Source organism: Polypterus senegalus, chromosome 15 (genome assembly GCF_016835505.1).
Source record: "Polypterus senegalus isolate Bchr_013 chromosome 15, ASM1683550v1, whole genome shotgun sequence".
In the NCBI taxonomy this organism is placed as follows: Eukaryota; Metazoa; Chordata; class Cladistia; order Polypteriformes; family Polypteridae; genus Polypterus; species Polypterus senegalus.
In genome coordinates, this window is record NC_053168.1 from 125132441 (window position 1) to 125152848 (window position 20408).

The 20408-nt window shown below is 43.4% G+C and overlaps 1 protein-coding gene across 1 annotated transcript in view; it reads right to left on the minus strand.

Annotated features, from left to right (window-relative positions):
- Nucleotides 1-5025: 5025 nt before the first annotated feature.
- si:dkey-122a22.2 overlaps nt 5026-20408 on the minus strand; it is a 40804-nt gene continuing 25421 nt past the window's right edge. The window contains exons 8-11 of the mRNA XM_039736680.1: nt 16788-16926; nt 8111-8193; nt 6139-6235; nt 5026-5295 (exon numbers count right to left, since the gene is read on the minus strand). Of these exons, the coding sequence (XP_039592614.1) occupies nt 5122-5295; nt 6139-6235; nt 8111-8193; nt 16788-16926 (493 nt within the window). The 3' untranslated portion in view covers nt 5026-5121. The remainder of the gene's footprint in view (nt 5296-6138; nt 6236-8110; nt 8194-16787; nt 16927-20408) is intronic.

The following is a 20408-nucleotide window of genomic DNA, read 5'->3' on the forward strand; positions in this document are numbered from 1 at the left end:
ACCCATCCAAAAGGCAGAGAGTGAATTAAACTGGCATGGCAGTGGCCAGGGTACCAGGGAAGAGAAACGAGACAAAACATTCAGTAGAGTAAGTCGATTCTTCAAAGGTGACATGGCACTCTCTGAGTCTCTCCATTTCAAAGTCCACCTGAAGTTACTCATGAACTGGGCTGATGTGGTTGGAGTTCCCTCTTCTGGTTTGGATTCTTGGCACAAACACTACAATCAAATCTCACTACGGCCTCTCAGTTCTAGGTTGTGTGTGTGATCGCCTGAGTGCAGCAAATGAAATGAACAGCCAAAACAACATCAACACATCAACAGCACCCTTGAAGAGACGAAAGGCAGGCGGCGTAAACCCAAACCCATATCCCGTATGTGACTGCCGAGCCCACACCGTTGGCTGCTTGAGTCCTTACAGTCCACTCACTATAATATTTATCGAACCAACTGCCAGTTAGCCTCGCCATTCAGCTTGAGCTGCGTAAAGATGATGAAGCCCAACAGCAGGTACTGCCAACTTGACACTCTGGACAAGCAACTCATTTTCTACATTAAATTGCCAGGACGTGCCCTTTTTAAGCCATCAAACCTTACAAGATTGTCTTCTTTTGAACTCACCTCCATAAACCAGCAACCTCTTAATTCTCAACACCCGACTCGCTCACAACTTTGCTCCTCATATCAGAGTCAGTGCCAGCTGAAGTTTCCAGGTACCCACTTATTAATTGAAAATAAAATGTGTTGAAATAGCCCCGTCCAGGCTGCCATGTTGTAAAAGCCCAACCAAGAGTAGGTCGATTTAAACCTATGGAAGACAAATCACACATTAAAAACATAAGGCCCAAGACGGAAGTCCTCAGCCAGTGATTTCACCCACAAGTCCCATTTTCTCTTACCAGGACACCCTCCAGTGACAGACGTGGAGGCGCTCCAAAAGTCCACTAGCACCGGTGACGATCCAGATTAAATCAACTGGCATTCGGGGTAATGCTGGCTCAGGTGGTGCAACACAAGGCACACCTCCATGTCGTGACTCTACAGCACCTCTGATCTGGAGTTTTATTCTTCTCCTCCATTGAGTTTTTTCTGTCCCACATATGTATGCACACTGCTATAAGGCCACTCACCAGGGCTTCATTAAAGTGGAAATATTTTAGATAGAAACTAAGGGGGTCTCTGACAACTGGCCCCGACTCAAAGGCAGCCCCAGAATTTGAAAACAAGCAATGGGACGGAGAAACAGAGAGAAGAGGACGCCGAGGTCCAACACATGCGTGAACAGGAAGCCTCAGTACGTCCTGGCTTGGATGTCTCCGAGTAGCTCCAATACTTCATTATCATCTTTCTTAACATGAGTGTGGTCCCGCTGCATGGATCTGATTGGACAGGTTTCTCATGTTCCAGGCCAGTCATTTACCTTCAGGAAATCAGCTTCAAAGTTATTCCTATATGTGCAAATTAGGGAGTGCAAAGAAAGACATGCAAAAAAAACCCATCAAGCCCTCCTTTATCATTCTGGACAACACATGGAAAAGCCCTCTGACCTTGAGTGGTTGAGGGGTGCCATCGCCGGCATTCTTAGACTAATTTTAAGGGGGTGTGCAATGGGACTGGCGACCCGCAGTCCTACCAAAAGTTAACGTAAAGCTGAATGTAAATGAGGCTGACAGAAGCCAGCTTAGAAACCCCATCGGATCAGCCAAAGTCAGCTCAATCATGGCCAGAATCAACTTTAAAAAAAGGACAAAAAGTGAAAGGCAGCCTTAAGAAGTCAACTTCTCAACATCTCAAGTAAATACATTATTGGGCACTCTGTATTGTGCTAATTAAAAGCATTCGCTCATTAACAAGACGGTTTTATAAAAACAAGGTCCAGCTCACAGCCTAGGAAACGCTCCGCACTGCAACAATTCAAAATGCTCGGAACTCATTTCAAGAATAATTTTGAAATGTTGTTGATAAGCATGCTCCTGTGGAAAAAAAAAGAGGATAATCCGTAGTTTTCCCAGGATTTGGCTGACTTAATTGGACAAAGAAACAAAATGTGAGCTGTGGGCCGCAAAACCAATTCTCCGCATGGCTAGCTTGCATGTAGAAATTTAAGAAATGAACATTGTGCTTTAATTAGAAATTCTAAATCTGATTCATATCTCGGATGTGCTTCAGATAGTTCAAACGATCGCGCCAATTTCTGCAAAATAGAAAATGAAAAGTAAAAATGAACATATCAGGCCTGACCACAGACTGCCTCTGTGTATTAAACGTGCACGGGATCAGTGAAATCCATTAAGAAGATGAAAATGCACGAACAATACCGCTGCATCTACTGGAGAAAATCCATACAGCTTCACTCAGCTGAGGCACTCGGCCACTGAACTGTCCTCGACTATGTGGAGAGGCTAGCGCCTTGAAGAGTTAAATACAGAAACAACAGCAGCAGCAGCAACATGGCCGGTCAAGGAGGAAGGGCCACCCAGGCATCCAGCTCTTATCCAGCCTACCTGCTAATGGATGTGGAGCGTTGGACAAGAGTAACCGGTCAGCAATCAAAGAGTGTGCATTGGTGTAACAAAGTGGGTGCAAGAAGATCGGCTACCTGCAGCTGCCCCCTGGGACCTCGGTGAAGAGGCAGGAGGGACACTAAAAGTCTACACCAGTGTGCTATCAACAGCACAGTAGGAGACGCTGGGCAGCATGGCAACAGGACAAAATGTAGCAGCAAGCTGAGCATGGCGCCAAGGCACTGAGAGCCAATCAGGTTGTCAAGGCCGAGGTGCCGGTCGCCTAGACACAGGGTCCATCCTTTGACCCAGATGTTCCATGGTGCCAGACCTGCTGCTTACCCAAAATGGCAGTCAGCAAAGAGCACCTCCTTGTGACCTCATCTCTCTACATTTAAGAGTATGACTGGCACAGTGTCACAAATCTAAAATAGTCCTTCAAGATACCTGTCCATCCATCCATGTACTGAACCCTCATGTTAGTTTCAAGTGGACGAGCAGCCAGCTCACCACCTGGACAGTTCTACACATTCAGTCATGAGACAGCAAGGAGGAGACAACTTCTCTTCTGTTTGCGGTCCAACACACCCAATCAAAACCTGGAAAAAAACAATGAACGCCAAGTGCCAAAGCCCAAAATGCTCAGCAAAAACCACAGCCAAAAAGAAAACTCTGTTCAGACATCAAAAAACAAGGAGCAACCTTAGTTGTTTTAATATCCAGAGTCCTGTACAAACTCAAAAACACCGCCATCTTAAACTGCAGTGACCTGCCACCATCACACGACAGGATGGGCAGGACACAAAATGGTGTCATCCATAATGGGAAAAAATGGTGACCCACGACTGAAACAAAATACCAATAAATAAACGAACAACATTTAGGAAAAACATTCTGAACACAGAAACGACTTTGCCACTTCAATAAACTTAAACGCTTCACTGCACTACACCCTGGTCCCCATTTTTTTCTGTAGCGTCACCACCTCTGGCTTTTCACCAGTTCAAGCATGAGCAGAGGGTGACAATGAGGCTTTTTCTTTAGATCTGACCCTCTTGGCACATTCATGCCGACCACAGAGGCGCTGAAGATTCTCCAAGTCAAATTCAGAGTCAGGCCAGAAGGAAAGCATTAAGAAGCTCAGCCTTCACGGCAGGCTTTTGGTTATGGTGGCAGGTCCACTTTTGAAAGCAATCAAACACAGCCTATCAGCTTTGTGTGCATTTGTATTTCTGCTCATTGATTCTTCAGTGGCACATGCTGGCCTGGTAAACCTGGCGCAGAAGTCACTTTGGCCCTGGCCATCCGATTACCCGCATAGGGGATGAAGGGCAAGGTGGTGATGAGGAGAAAACTTTCCCATAAACTATCCTGTCACTCACTGAAGGTTAAGAGACCAAACTGACAGAAAGCCCTAAGAATGACTGCTGGTCAGCGTGGGTCAAACAAAAGACAAAAAGGTACAAACATCGAAAACGCACAAGACTGTGCCATTTAACACAAAGAGCTTGGGTGAAGAAAATCCTTCAGATGAGAAAGTGCTTTTCAGACTGAGGACATTTGTTTATTTACGTTGGGGGACAGTGATAGTGACGGCATGGAGCTGCTCTCCTAGCATTAGCCGCTAGCCACTCAGTGCGGGTATTTGTAGGCTTTCTCAACTCTAGAGCCTACAAACAGGTTGGCACTGTATACTGCATTCTCTTTGCATTATAGTCATCAACCACGTTCAAGATGTTCTCTTTTCAGCTTAGAGCATTGGCCAATTTGAATTCCATAGTCATTGTGTCTAATCAACCTTGGGATGATGCTCTAAATTGGAAGTTTAACCTCCTCATGTTAGGCTGTAAGAGAACTCGTCTGAGCCGGAGGACGCTATTGATTTCCCTGAGCCTACATGTGCTAAACTAACTTCTTGATATGCAGCATCTCTAGCATCTGTCCAATGCGTCCAGGTCTATTCATTTAGTGACCGAGCCTAAAGCAAGTTGTGGAGGCCGAAACCTACAGGGGAGAATCAGGCACAAACAAGGCAGCGTGCTCTAAGGTGCACAAGCTCATGCCAGGCCAGCTCAGAGTCGATGGTTACCCTCGTGTGTGGGAGGACATTAGGCTGGGCATCACACTCCGGTCCCAACAGTGCAGTAGAAGGGCCACATTAAGCTGTCATCTGCTCTGCCGTGGGACGGTCCTGACTGGCTTGCCAATTTCAACATCTCTTCACTAGCTGACCACACCTTTCTGCCGGCTACTGGACTCTGACTGACAAACTCCTAGTGGCTCACTTGGTTTTCCTTTGCTAGACTCCTTATTTGTTTTAGGATTACGGAATATTTCAAGTGTGGTGCAAAACATGTTCTCAAGGCATTAAGTATGGAAATAAAGCTAACAAATCTCACGTATTTTGAATTTTGGTGACTTTAGGAAGCATCAGCAGTTCACCAAATGTCATTTTGTTTTTAACTTCATTTCACAAGTATGGAAAAAAAGAGAAACTAAATTTCTGTTTTGAACCCAAAAATGACATTTCTTAATTTTATAATTTTATTACAAGTTTTAAAAAAAAAAACAGCCTATAAAACACAATCACCTCCAATCAGCTCTGCACCGCATCATATTAAATATTCAGTTGTCTGACGGGTTTCATCTTTAGCTTGATGAGCCTCACCAAGTGCTTTGTGACATCCAACGGATTTCTGTAAATCATTCTTCTGTCCACCCCAGCAATCTTAAAAAACTGAGCTTGCGGGTAGATTTGAACCAACTGATGCTCCTGTAGCCGAGCCACCATCTGCAAAAAATCAACCAGACAGTCGAAATCATGAGGGCCAGTGGGACGATCAGCATGGCATCACACATGCATGGCACTCTCTGAATCCTAGAAATCTGCAGAGATGCAGAGCCTCCTGGGCAGCATGGGCTCTAACCAGCCAGCAGCTTGGCACCAGGACACCAGGCTCTCTCTCTCTTAGGCTGGAGTTACTTAAAATACCCTGAAAGTTCTAAAATCCTCAAAGCCCCTATAAAAATGATGGACCACATGAAAAGAAACAAAATCCCACCATAGCAGAGAGCGGCTGTGCTTGAGATCTAGTAGCCATGCCCCATGGGTCTGCAGGTGCTCTCACCTCCTGAAAGTCTACTGTAGCCCCTCACTCCCTCTCTCTCATCTTAAAAGGACAGGTACCTCTGCTCTCCACCACTCTATAGAGGATCATGGCAGGCTTTTATTACTCTCTCTCATGGTGGTCTTCCTCTGCCTATCTATGGCCCTCTCAGCTCCATATTGGCATATGCCAGGCCTCTCTTCCCAGAAGTGTGGCTTAATGGAGACTCCTGTTGGGACTTTCTCTTGCCCTGTACCATGCTGATGGCGCCATTGTCAACAGTCACCTCTTGCCCCCAGTTTTTGTCATATAACAATGAAGGTCTCCTGTGTCACTTGCTACTGTGGTCACCTGATACAAAAAATAAAGAATAAATGAACTTGGTCTAAATAAGAGGAGAACAAGGACGACTTTGGATGTGCGTCTCAAGTTATGTCATTTATGTTAAACTCCTAATCAAAACCATTAAATTAAATCAAAAGAATTCAAGGCACACTATCATAACCAGCCATTTACAAAATATCTACCTCGTTGATTTGGGTGGGAAGAAGTTCATCGTACTTGTCTCCAGTGATGACAGTGACCGATGTCGCACTTGACAGCGGCTTATACTTTGAAATCTCTCTGAGGAAGGCAAAATGGAAAGAGAAAACAAACTTTCATCAATCAAACAAATTTGACTGGTGTACATGAATGTGTATGCCAATCCAGGACAACACTCAAGAAGCCAAAGTGATACGAAATGAACTGATTTATGAAGGAAAATAAAGACACAAGGAGAGATGAGCACAGTAAAGCACAGCAGATCAGAAAAACCCAGAAGCTAGCGTTCACGGGCCTTCCTCCGTAGCTGTCAGGCACTGACTGCTGTGTACCTCCCATGGTGGCTGTGGCCTCTCTTTGTCCCAGGAGTCAAGCATTTGCCTCTCAAGTTCTTTGTCATGTGCCCCGAGTACCATGTTCTGCACACCAAAGACATGCACACACACACACAGTGTATACTATACACTATTGTATATATTCACAATCATATACAGGACATATTTGTAATATATAAATTTAAGACTCGGTGAACTTTTGAATGCCATCCTTGAGTCACCGCTGAGCTCTGGGATGTGACCCCTAGACACACCAGTCTAAAGCTCAACTGAGCAGCCCCTGAGGTCCCAGTCCACTTGAGCCTTCTCAAGGCAGCCTCCAAGTTAGCACAGTCCCTCTAGTGACCTATGGGGTATCCTCCTTGGTCACTGTGCCTCCCTGACACAGGATTAGGTTAGACACATAACAGCCAGGTCAAGCTGGGCCAACACTGCTGGTGTCCACCCCAGACATACTTCATCGGTCTCTCTCTTTTTGCACAGTGGTGCCAGGACCCACACATGTAGAGCTGCTGTGGTGTCCCCAATACCCTTCGCTGTGCCAAATATTATATTAGTATAGCATGTCAGGTTTCCATGACCTGTGTGCACCTACTCAGGGCTTTGTATGGCTGTGTCCTTATCCAGTGTCTCTAACAAATGCAAGAAGCTGGCAGTAACATGTCAGAGACCCCCAGGTGCTGTATAACCCAACACACATGACTGACATAACTTAGCACCCCAGACCATGCTGCTTCATGATACCTGGGATTTCAGGCCTCATCCTAGATAAAAGCCATCATGTCTTGGTCTCTGACTGCTGCACTCCTCTTGATAAATGCAATAAAAACAGAAAAAAAAAATCACTAAACAGAAATGGTCTCACACTGAAACAAGTGAAACTAACTCTAGTCTGCATTATGAGTAACAAACATGCTGAAAAGATCAGCTGAACACCTGGACCAGCCAAGCTTTAGAGAAAGACGATCGACTTGGTCTAGTATGGCCTGAGCAAAAAGGCCGAGTAAGAAGTCACCAAGCCAAGAACAACAGGAGGTGCCAACAAGCCCATTCCATGACATACCATATAAAAACAGAGAAGAGCGAGTGGGTCACGGTGCCACGCACTAAAAATATCTCGGGCAGTCAGTGTAAAAGTGAAGGAATACACAGAGGACAAGAAAAAGCAAACATGATTTTGTGCTCAAACTGCTGCCAGTCCTTGCTCCTCCACATGTCTCGTCATATGCTCTGATGGTTACACCATGTTCTGTTTGCTGACCAAGTTCTATTGATCTTTTCTGCACACAAAAAGGACCAAACAAGGCTGAGTATGCCATGTTTATGTAATGCTGGGGCCTTCAAGCTGCTCTCCAATGAGTTGTTACTCATTTGCATCCATTCTGGTATGCGTGATGCAAACTTAGGTCACCTGAAGAGTTCACTTATTTTTACACAACAGCAAATTCTTATTTACCAAATTCCATTCCTGCTCCTCTAACAACACACAGAATATCACTGTGATTGCTGCAATTAAAAAGCAGTAAACCCCACAACCAAAACTAAGTAAACCATTTAAAAGTGGCCCCACACCTCAGTGCATTGCACACATCAATGAGAGGTGGCAGGTTTGCTTTCTTACCTGACCTGAAATGCACTTTCATTCAGAAAGAAGTGTTCATCCACAGCACCGCTCTGATGAGCCGGATTGCTCAAAAGGTACTTCTGCAAAGAAAAGTAGAGACAACACGGGTTCAAGAGACTGCAGCCAACCAGACGACAGAAAGTGACCACAATGGGAAGCAGAACACAAGAAAGCACAGGGAGTCCATCTCAATGAGACTGCCAGGAGACATGGGTTTGGGCATGTGGGTCTTTACCAGTCTATGTGGGTGCAGGAGGCACAAATATGAACAAAGGCCTTTCTATTGAACGTATCATTGTTATTGTGTTAGAACATTTGAATACTCTAGACGAGAGCAGGCCATTCAGCCCAACAAAGCTCGCCAGTCCTGTCCATTTGTTTCCTCCAAGAAAACATCAAGTCGAGTTTTGAAAGTCCCTAACGTCTTACTGTCCACCACACTACTTGGTCGCTTATTCCAAGTGTCTATCGTTCTTTGTGTAAAGAAAAACTTCCTAATGTTTGTGCGAAATTTCCCCTTCACAAGTTTCCAACTGTGTCCCCGTGTTCTTGATGAGCTCATTTTAAAATACAAGTCTCGATCCACTGGACTAATTCCCTTCATAATTTTAAACACTTCAGTCAGGTCTCCTCTTAATCTTCTTTTGCTTAAACTGTAAAGGCTCAGCTCTTTTAAGATGCTGCAGATGTTCTACCAGACGGTTGTGGCGAGTGCCCTCTTCTACGCGGTGGTGTGCTGGGGTGGCAGCATAAAGATGAAAGACGCCTCACGCCTGGACAAACTTGTTAAGAAGGCAGGCTCTATTGTAGGAGTAAAGTTGGACAGTTTAACATCTGTGGCAGAGTGACGGGCACTAAGCAAACTCCTGTCAATCATGAAGAGTCCACTGCATCCACTGAACAGTGTCATTTCCAGGCAGAGGAGTAGCTTCAGTGACAGACTTTTGTCACTGTCCTGCTCCACTGACAGACTGAGGAGATCGTTCCTCCCCCACACTATGCGACTCTTCAATTCCACCCGGGGCAGTAAATGCTAACATTAATTTTATTTTTTTTTTTTTTCATTTTTATTACTATTTAATTTAATATTGTTTCTTTGTATCAGTATGCTGCTGCTGGATTATGTGAATTTCCCCTTGGGATTAATAAAGTATCTATCTATCTATCTATCTATCTTTTAATCTTTCCTCATAATTCATCCCCTGTAGCCCTGAATCAGCCTAGTCGCTCTTCTCTGGACCTTTTCTTGTGCTGCTATGCCCTTTTTGTAGCCTGGAGACCCAAACTGCACACAGGACTCCAGATGAGGCCTCACCAGTGAGTTATAAAGCTGAGCAGAACCTCTTGTGACTTGTACTCCACACATCAAGGCGCTATATAACCTGACATTCTGTTAGCCTTCTTAATGGCTTCTGAACACTGTTGGGAAGTTGATAGCTTGGAGTCCACTATGACTCCTAAATCCTGCTCATAAGGTGGACTCTTGATTTTTCGACCGCCCATTGTGTATTCAAACCTCACATTTTTACTTCCTATGTGTAATACTTTACATTTACTGACATTAAATTTCATCCTCCACAAATCTGCCCAAGCCTGTATGCTATCCAAGTCCTTCTGTGATGATATAACGGATTCCAAATTATCTGCTAATCCCCCTATCTTGGTATCATCTGCAAACTTAACCAGCTTGTTATTTATACAGTAATCCCTCCTCGATCACGGGGGTTGCGTTCCAGAACCCCCCGCGATAGATGAAAATCCGCGAAGTAGAAACCATATGTCTGTATGGTTATTTTTATATATTTTAAGCCCTTATAAACTCTCCCACACTGTTAACATTATTAGAGCCCTCTAGACATGAAATAACACCCTTTAGTCAAACGTTTAAACTGTGCTCCATGACAAGACAGAGATGACAGTTCTTTCTCACAATTAAAAGAATGCAAACATATCTTCTCTTCAAAGGAGCGCCGTCAGGAGCAGAGAATGTTAGAGAGAGAGAGCGCTCGCTAAGAAAAGCAAACAATCAAAAAATCAATTTGTGCTTTTAAATATGCCGAAGCACCGTGATAAAGCGCCATTTTGTAGAAGAGCGTCCATATCCTCTAGGCAAACAGCCCCTGTGCTCACACCCCCTCCGTCAGGCACAGAGAATGTCAGAGAGGGTGAGAGACAGAGAAAAGCAAACAATCAAGCACCGCGCGGGAAGCATATCGTATATCATTGAGGAGTTTTAGTTAATATGTAATACATGCTCTGATTGGGTAGTTTCTGAGCCATCCGCCAATAGCGTCCCTTGTATGAAATCAACTGGGCAAACAAACTGAGGAAGCATGTAGCATAAATTAAAAGACCCATTGTCCGCAGAAATCCGCGAACCAGCAAAAAATCCGTGATATATATTTAGATATGCTTACATTTAAAATCCGCAATAGAGTGAAGCCGCAAAAGTCGAAGCGCGATATAGCAAGGGATTACTGTATTCCTATCTAAATCATTAATATACATTAAAAATAGCAGCGGCCCTAGCACTGCCCCCTGCTGGTCACCACTCTTAACATCGCCCAGTTCTGATGAGGTTCCTCGCACCATCACCCTCTGCTTCCTGTGTCTGAGCCAATTCTGCACCCATCTACAAACATCACCCATGCCCAGCCTCTCATGTGGCACCTTATCAAATGCTTTCTGAAAGTCCAGATCAATAATCTCATAAGCTCCACTTTGATCGTATGCTTTTGTTGCAACCTCATAGAATTCCAACATGTTAGTAAAACACGACCTCCCTCTTCTGAGCCCATGCTGACTGTTCAGAATAACTCCTGTCCTTGCCATGTGTTGCTCAATCTTATCCTTAATAATTCCTTCCATTAATTTTCCTGTGATGTTTCATGTTAAGCTTACTGGCCTAAAGTTGCTCTGATCTGCCCTGTCACCCTTTTTATATAATGGGATGATATTTGCCATTTTCCAGTCCTTCAGAATCTCTCCAGTGCACAGTGACTTCCTAAAAATATGTGTCAAGGGTTCATATCTGAACTTGCTGGCCTCCTTAAGAACACGAGGATAAATATTATCTGGTCCTGGTGATTTGTTTGATTTCATCTTATTTAATCTGAGCAGCACTTCTCCCTCTACAATTTCCAAATCCCTCAGTACCTCCTTAGTAGTCCCTGTTACTGCTCTGAGGTTATCCACTTGTTCACTTGTGAACACCTCAGAAAAATGTAAGTTTAGGGCATCTGCTATTTCATTGTCTGTATCTTTTAATTCCCCTTTACTATTCCTGATGCACTTGACCTCCTCCTTAACTGTTCTTTTACTGAAATACTGAAAGAATCTCTTGGGGTCTTCTTTCACCTTATCTGCTCTATTCCTCTCTGACTGTATTTTAGCCTCTCTGATATCCTTCTTAATGGTTGCCCTCATGTTGTCATACGCGCTACGATTCCCTTTGCAGTCATTAGTCTTATATGCCTTATAAAGCAGTTTTTTCCTTTGCAACTTCTTTCTTAAATCTTTATTAATCCACTGTGGAGTTTTTTTAGTTTCCTATTAATTCCAAATTTAGGTCTGTATCTGTCCTGCATTCCATTTTTAAACCTGGTCCACTGCTCCTCGACTGTCTTATCCCAGTCTATCCTACTTAGACTTTGTCACATCTTCTCAAAATTTGCCTTTACCAAAGTTCAACTTAACAATTGTAGTCTTTGCATCTGCACTCTTACAAAATACTGAGAACTGTATTACATTCTGGTCACGTGACCCTAGTGGTCCAATCACCAGTACACCATCAATTCTATCCTGATTATTACAAAATACTAAATCCAGACAGGCTTCACCCCGTGTTGTTGCTTTAACATGCGGTGTTAAAACACACAAATCAACAATAAACCCTTGAACAATGAATGGCATTGTGTCTCCAGCTGCTGTTCTTTTCTAACTCTTGTTTTCTAGCATCACTAATTTGGTAATAGCACAATAACTGACTTTGTCTTCTCAGTAACACCCAAAAGGATTCCAGGTCCCAGCAAGCCACTGTGCCACCAGACGGTTTCGGCCTGCTGCGCTGGCCTTCTGGGAAGGAGCCCGATTTAGTGCCTGGTTTAGCTGCACATACTCCAGTTCTTAACGGAGGTCTTTTTCATTTGCTCAAAGCCGTGCCATGGCATTTTCTGGATTACAACGTTGGCATACTAGGGGGCTCAATTCTGCTTGGGTACTGGCACCTTATGTGTCATCATTTGGAGCATCTGTCTGGCTTGACTGACTGTTAGTGAATTAATATACTGTAATTCATTGGTAGCTGCATAAAATGTTTTATTTGCACTGTAACTTAATGAATGGGCATCCTTGTGATGGCCTATGATGTATACAAAGCACTTGTCATCAGCATCAGCCATTAAAAAATAAAACGGGGTTGGTGCCAACAGACCAAAAGCATGCAAGGTGATTAGGTGGGCTTGGACGTGTGTTTATCCGGTATGTCACAGCACTGGAAGAATCCGAACTTGAATTCATAAGAAATGATGCCACACATTTATCAGCACTGGCGCCCCTTGGCACTGGTGCCCCAGTTACTTACAGCTCTTAAGCACACAGATCTGAGTGGGCAGTTCTACATTTACCCACTAGGTGGCAATGATTCACTTTCTAGCATAAAGGAAAGACCCCAAATGTAAATCCAAAATAAGTGGAGCCTTTTGAGAACAGAAAGATGATAGTGACACATAAATCACTTAGCTATAGCATGTCTGTAAACTACAGGTTCACATGGCTGTAGAAAGTGATAAACGCCCCCTTCTTGTAACGTTTGATTGGTTTTAATTGATTTGTTTTTAATAATGACACAATTGACTTCTCTTTGGCCATTACACACATCTATCTGGACACTTTTCGGAGTATAACAGCAATGCTGAAGGACTTGTAATGTGTGCAGACTGAGCTGTGCAGTGAAAATTGAACAAACCATTGAATGCTAAAATTGAACAGACGTCCCCAGGCCAGTCAACACCACATGGAAGGCCTTTGGTCACCACTGATTAAAGATCTGGGATTTGTAGCACTGCTGAGACAAAACACTTCAAAGACAAAAAGCAGCAGGTGCCATTTATTGAAATTAAATGCACTGCTCTCACATTAAAGTGGTAAACTAAATGGCCTTTGCATAAACTCAGCAAACATCTCACAATAACAATGTCCAACTTCATCCATTTACCAAACCCATTTAAACCAATTTGGGGATCTCAGGAAACCACAGCCTGTCTGTCCCATGAGAATCGAGCACATGGTACGAACAAGGAAACAATGAACTTGCACGCGAGTGTCAAATACTGGATATCAATGCTACTGTAGTTTAAGTGCTTACAATACAAAGGATTTCCACCTGGGGACATCAGTAGTGTGTGTCACAGTATGGAGTCTTGACGTACTGCAAGGATGACGTAAAGTTTAAAACAAACAAATGAGCAAAATAAAAGAGTAAATCACAGGGCCAAAAAACATGCAATGCATCCATCCATCCATCCTTCTTCTAATCCACACATCCAGGACACAATTGAGGGTCAGCAATCATAGGGCACAAGGCAAGAACATCACTGTGACAGAACGACAGTCCATCTCAGGGCGAACACACGGGCCACTTCGGCAACACCAATTTAACTAAGCTGCATGTCTGGAGCTGGAGGAGACTCAAGCAGACAGGAGGAGAACACTCCATGAGGTAGCACCCGGGACATGAACACAACAATTCTGCATGGCACTACGGCCTGTCCCAGCAATAGTGGGTGCAAACCTTGAGGTGGGCACCGGTCCTTAACAGGGCACCTTGCATACAATACAGTCAAAGTAAAAAGTATGTGAACCCCTAGGAATTCTCTCTATGTCTAATTCCCATATAAAACATGGTCATTATCTTCATGTCAGTCCCAATAATGAACAAACACAGTCTCCTATAACTAAAGATACGCAGATTTTCAGAGAATTTTTGACCATATTGAATAAATTATTCAAACTGTGAAGCTTAAGTTTGGAAAAAGTAAGTGAACTCTAAGCTAATGGCTTTTTAAAAAGCTCATTGCAGTCCGAATTTAGCAGATCTGGAGTCCATTTAATGAAACAAGTTCAGAGGTGCAGCCTCGAATGACTTTGATTGATAAAAAACACTATAAAGTTTGAGTTTTTGACAAGACGTATATCCAAAAGAGCTGTCCAAAGAGCTACAATGGAGAATTGTTCATCTACATGAGGCTGGAAAGGGTTAGAAAGTCATCTCAAAGATTTGAGATATTCATCAGTCTACTGTTAGGCACGTTGTCTATAAGTGGAGACAGTCTGGTATTGCGGCTGCTCTGCCTAGAAGTGGGCATCCTGCCAAGATGACCCAAAGAGCACAACGCAAAGTCAGCAATGAGGTAAAAAAAAAAAGAACCCTAGAGTGACAGCAAAGGACTTGAAAAAGTCATTAGAACTGGCTAACATCTCTCTTCATGAGTCAACAATACGCAAAACACTGAACAAGAAAGGAGTCCATGGCAGGACACCAAGAAGGAAGCCAGTGCTATTAAATAAGAACATTGGTGAATGCCTCAAGTTTACGAAAGAGCACTCGTACATTCCACAACAGTACTGGGATAATGTGGAGTGATGAAACCAAAATTGAACTATTTGGCAGGAACAAGCAGAACTTCATTTGGCGTAAAAAGGGCACCGCATATCAACATCAAAACATCATCACTACAGTAAAGTATGGTGGAGGGAACATCAGGATTTGGGCCTGCTTTGTTGCATCAGGGCCTGGACAGCTTGGCATCATTGAGGGGGAAATGAATTCACAAGTTTATCAACAAATTCTCCAGGATAATGCGAGGGTGTCTGTCTGTCAACTTAAGCTCAGAAGAGGCTTCGTGATTCAACAGGACAATGAGCCTAAACATCACAGCAAATCCACAGCACAATGGCTTCAGAAGAACAATCTCCACCTTGTGGAGCGGCCCAGATCGTAATCCTATTGAATGACTTGAAGAGAGAGAGCGAGCCACACACAGAAGACAACCAAAGGATATGGAAGAGTTAAGGCAGTTCTGCAGGGAAGAATGAGCTAAAATTCTCCCCGCACGATGTGCAGGTCTGATCTGCAGTTACAGGAAGCGCCTGGTTGAGGTCATTGCTGCCAAAGGAGGGTCAACCAGTTATTAAATCCCAAGGTTCACTTACTTTTTCCACTACCACTGTGATTGTTGAATGCATTTGTAAAATAAAGACATGAAAGAGCAGAATGTTTTGTGTGTCATTGGCTTAAGGTCATTGTGTAGATCAGTACCTGGGACGTAGATGAAGATCAGATCACTTTTTATGAGCAATTCATGCAGTAAACCAGATCATTCCAAAGGGTTCACATACTTTTTACTTTGAGTGTATGTGTGGAATCTGAACGCTTCATTCCAATCCTGGTAATCCAATCCAGTTCCGGTAAACAGCCAAACTTAAGGATGCACTGATGACCAAACCCTCATATGGGACTCTCTTGATTCTGCATTGCAGGTTTCAAGTGCTCAGCCAGCCTCTCCTACAGCCATCTGCAGTATAAGACCCCCGACATTCCCCAGTGTCTCGGCTCTTTGCTTTAATTGTGCAGTGGTGCAGGTTACCCTTCGCTCAAGCAAGGATGTTTCCTAAGACATTACCAAGACCTAAGGATGAATTCCATCTCAAACAGACTCACAAAGCAGTCAGTGTTACTGAATTCTCTGAAATTGTCACGACAACTCAAATATGTCTGCTGATGATCAACACTGACTCCCAAACACAAGCAGGAGTAGATTCATAGGAGCAGGAAGAACAACTGATGACTCGACTGTGACCATCACCTCTGGCTGTACACATTCACCTTGAAAAAAATGATCCAAGTGCCACTGGACAATACCTGAATTCTTGAGATGCAGTGCTAAAATCCCACTACTGCCACCTTGTCATTGGCATATGTGAAAAAGGTGCAAACTGCACATTAAACTCAGAAAAGTGTCCGATACCAGGGAGTGAGGAGGACCCTACGAGGTAACTGTGTTTAAAGTTTGTAAGTCTCAGAAACTCAAGTCTGTGTTGTGAAGTCCTCGGTCATTAGGATGAACGTTCTAACACATCACTGGTACGATTCATTGGTGCTTTATGAATTTTTCCTGGGCTTGAGTAATGTGGCTGAGTGCATTCTGCAATGCTATTGATGTAGAACTTATTATTTTATTTTTCATTACGCTTTCTTTTTTTTTTGTTGATGGGTGCTGCCTTTTTGGGGGTCAGTTGCTATTATGTTGCAAGGGAGTGTGGGGCAGGAGGTTACACCATGCGTCACCAAAACTGGCATCACACATCCAACACGGTCCAAGTCCAGGCTTGTGGATATTCTGTTTAGTAAAAACTTCTCCAGGGCTCCATTTAGGGTTGGTTCCTGGTTTCTGACTTTTGAGTTTGTTATTTTCATTTTGATATTGGCACACACTTTTTTTAGTCCAGCTGGTATTGACCCTGCTTTGCTTTTCTGACTTACAATTCATCTCCTGCTCTTTTTTGGTCACATCTGCCTGCCACTTCCCATCCTGCGGTAGTACAATTAAAGCTGCACCCATAAAGCACCAAACTGAACTCCCATGAGCAGTACTAATTCATAATAAATCCTCACCTGTCTTCTAATTAAGTCTTCAGAAACATTCAAGCCCACAAGCGGTTGCTGCATCCACCCGGCAATCAGGAGAAGTCGGCTCAGTCCAGTAGCTGCAGAAAACTGCATCGCTTGAAGACGAGGCACAACATCTTTGTACCTCAATATAGAAATAAATAAATACATACATAAAAAAACAATAAACAGTCCAAAATTACTAATAATTATGGTGTTAAGAGACAGAAATGGTACAACACTATTACACAATTGACCTGGGGGAGGCACGGGGCTCCATCCCTGGCTTTAGTCTTTTCTCGTTCTTTGGCTTTTTATAAATGTTAGGTTTTAATAGTCATACTAACTGTTAAAGACAAGCAACACCATAAACTTTAAACCATTTGATATCTCCTGCCCTAAGTCGGCACTCCGCCAAGGGTTTTGCTTGGAATCCTCAGGTGCCTGAGCCTCTCCTGTCGATCGAATTCCCGTAAACTCTGCTCACCTCCGCTCTGTAGATGAGCCCCCTTTACCCATTGTCAAAGCTCCACTCATGTTCTTGAGAATAATTCCCATCTTTGAAGGCAACTCGGGTTGCACCTCGTTAGTATTTAGCAACCCAACATTACTTGGTATGTTATTTGATTTGTTATTATTGAAATGCTCCTTTTATTGTAAAAAATAATTTAAAAAGTCACAGTCGGAAATTTAACACTAGAATTACCAAAGCCTACATAAGAACTGACACGCAGGTAAACAGACTTGAGCTGAGAAAACTTTGTGTGGTGGTGGGGGTGTTGGTATAGCAGGGCGCTTGCTGCTTATCGACACACTTACAAGACAAAAGACGCTGACAGAGAGGTGTGAAGGGATTTAAGGTGGGATGGATTTACGAGTTTTTTCATAGGCTTTGGTAATTCTAGTGTTAACTTTGCACACCTAACGGATCACATTGATCCACAAAAGCCAAACTGACCAATCAGATTGCTCTGAGGGACCGGAGGGGCACACACATACACACACAGAGACAGACAGAGAGTAGCATTTTACTGTACAGTAGATATTTCTACATATGTCGTTGCTTTCTTTCTTTCATTTTCTATTTGATTAACGACTATTGTCTTGCTTATGAATGATTATGTATTTGTCAAGTTTAGTTTGTTCTTTGCCTTGTTTTGTCTACGTTGAGCCCAACACAGAGGGACCCCCTCGGCTCACTTCATTCTTGGACACTGGACTTCTGTTTTTGATTTTTCTGGTTTGTGACCCCTGGCATTTCTCTTTGGTGATTTCTTTTATGGATCTTAAACTTTCATCTTGCAGGTTCATTTTGTAATCTCTATAACCAATTAGGTTTGGTTCTTGCACCAGTAGTTCCCCTGTCTCTCTTAAGGGCTAATAAGTTTGGCTCTCTATTCGATAAGTTTTCTAGGCCTGTGTGGATTATGGGGATAACTCTGAAACTGAAGCCTTCTTTTACGTTCTGCAACTCACAACATAGTAACTGGCAGAACGCAGAGAGAAAACTGCAGGAAGGCTAAGCCACCGTCTGACAGAGAACTCTTTTGTGATAAATTGTAAATGGCACCCTCTATACAACTGGGAGTGGCACCCAGCTATTACCAGTAAAGGAACACAGAGTTGTGGGTCACCTGCGGTGGACTTGACCCTCCCCCCCTTCGGGGAGTTTTTGAGAATCGATTAACACTTTTAAAGACCAAACTACTCAATCCCACTTGATCACATTTCCAGTTCATGCTCTAATTTATTTTTTTATATTTTATATTTTAGTAAAAATACCAAGTGTCTTGGACATTATGAGCACGAGGCTGGATACCTGACATGTGGATTATGAGCCATGAGTAATTTGAGATTTCTTAATGGATGTTTTAATATTAGTGTTAATGACATATAAATAGCTGGGGACTAAGGAATGGGGGCCTCGCTATTAACTTGTTTTACTTCTCCTTGTCACTGCTGCCTTTTACGAGATCCACTGAAGGAAACATTTTCTGGCGCTGGCCTCTGGCTGTCACCGTTCTGTGTCACTAATCACTTGGTCTACTTTATTCAGACATCGTTCAGCAGAGACGTGCTGCTTGGACTGACCAGTGAAATGCAGATGTTGTCTGGATAAACTCCATTGCTTGGCTGCCGACCTCACCTTGCTCATGGGGTGTCATCGTTGGTTTAAACTCTGAAGTCACAGCATCCTCTGCAGACACCAAAATGAATGGCACCTTAATTTGTGCGCAGCAAATATTTCCAATCAATTGCTGGGGGCCGGGGTTCAGTCTGGCTGACTTTATCTCCTCACCAGAACTACAGAAACGAAAATTCATTTCCTACCCGGATATGCACCGACAAGCTTTGATCCCTCATTCCTTTCTGAAATTATGAACCACATTCTGACATTTAATGATTATGCCATCTTGGTCCAATCCCCAGACCTTGACAGATCCTCACCTTCCTGAAACTCTCGTTTCCCTCGATCTACCATGGCTTTATGTAAATCACGCTTAGCTCTTAATTTAATTGACGGGCGGCGTGCATTAAATCCCTCAACTAGCGAGTGTTCTCCCCCCATAGGCGTAAATCCCAGCCGTCCTCAGCTTATGTATTTATCTCCCTACCCCTTCTCCCTCGCTTTCTGGATGCTAGCATCTCATCAGTGAGTCTCTCTGATCACAAATGGAATATTTTTAAACTCCAATTACCTACCCAAGGCAAATGTACTGCAAAACGGAGATTTAACACCTCACTGCTAAGCAATACAAACTTCTGCAAACCATTCAAAACAAAAGTTGGGGACTTAACTGGTTCTAAAATGAACTCTGTCCAGAATATCTGTACTGCTATGCGAAGGAATTAAAGATGTGATAACAAACGGTGACAGTGCCTTTCACTCCCACCTACACCACGCTTCATATTCTAACAAAGCCAAGGGTTCCACTCAAGCCATCTCATCTTCTTGTACACAGTAAGGACACACGCTACAAAAAGAACTGAGTTACTCAGTTCGGGAGGAACAGAATTTCAAAAACATAAAACTTGGACAACTGAGTAGAAAGGAGGGGAGCAGACTGATGGCCGCTGCTGTTATATACGGGTGTCCAATTTTAAGAAGTGGTGAACACGTAGTGAACACGTAAAGCTAAACTCGCAGACCTGACTCTGATAAATGTTCACACACTCTCTTTTGAGACTGCTCAGTCTTTGTCTTTTAAAATACACCTGATATTCCCCCGGCGCTCTAAAAGAGAAGCTGCAGCTTTAGTGTGAAAGTAATGAGGACACTCCAGCAGCAACGAACAAACATAGCAGACGGGGACTGATGGCGGACCACTAAAACTTTTAGTATGTTCACTGTCACAGTTACCCATTATGCTTTTCAATGAGTTACAGCCATCATACAGACATTTACAGCTTTAACACGACCCGACGCTGAAACCATTTATTATGAAGCAGGAGCTGTGGCTGTAGGGAGCAACATAATGTGCCACATACAGGGAGCAGGGAAATAGTTTAATGTTTGATCAACATGTCGACACAGTCCTGCACCTTATCACTAAAAGTGGATAACAACTGAGAGATAAAAAAACACCGTGTGTGTATGTGTCTATGCAAGTATGTATGTCGATAATG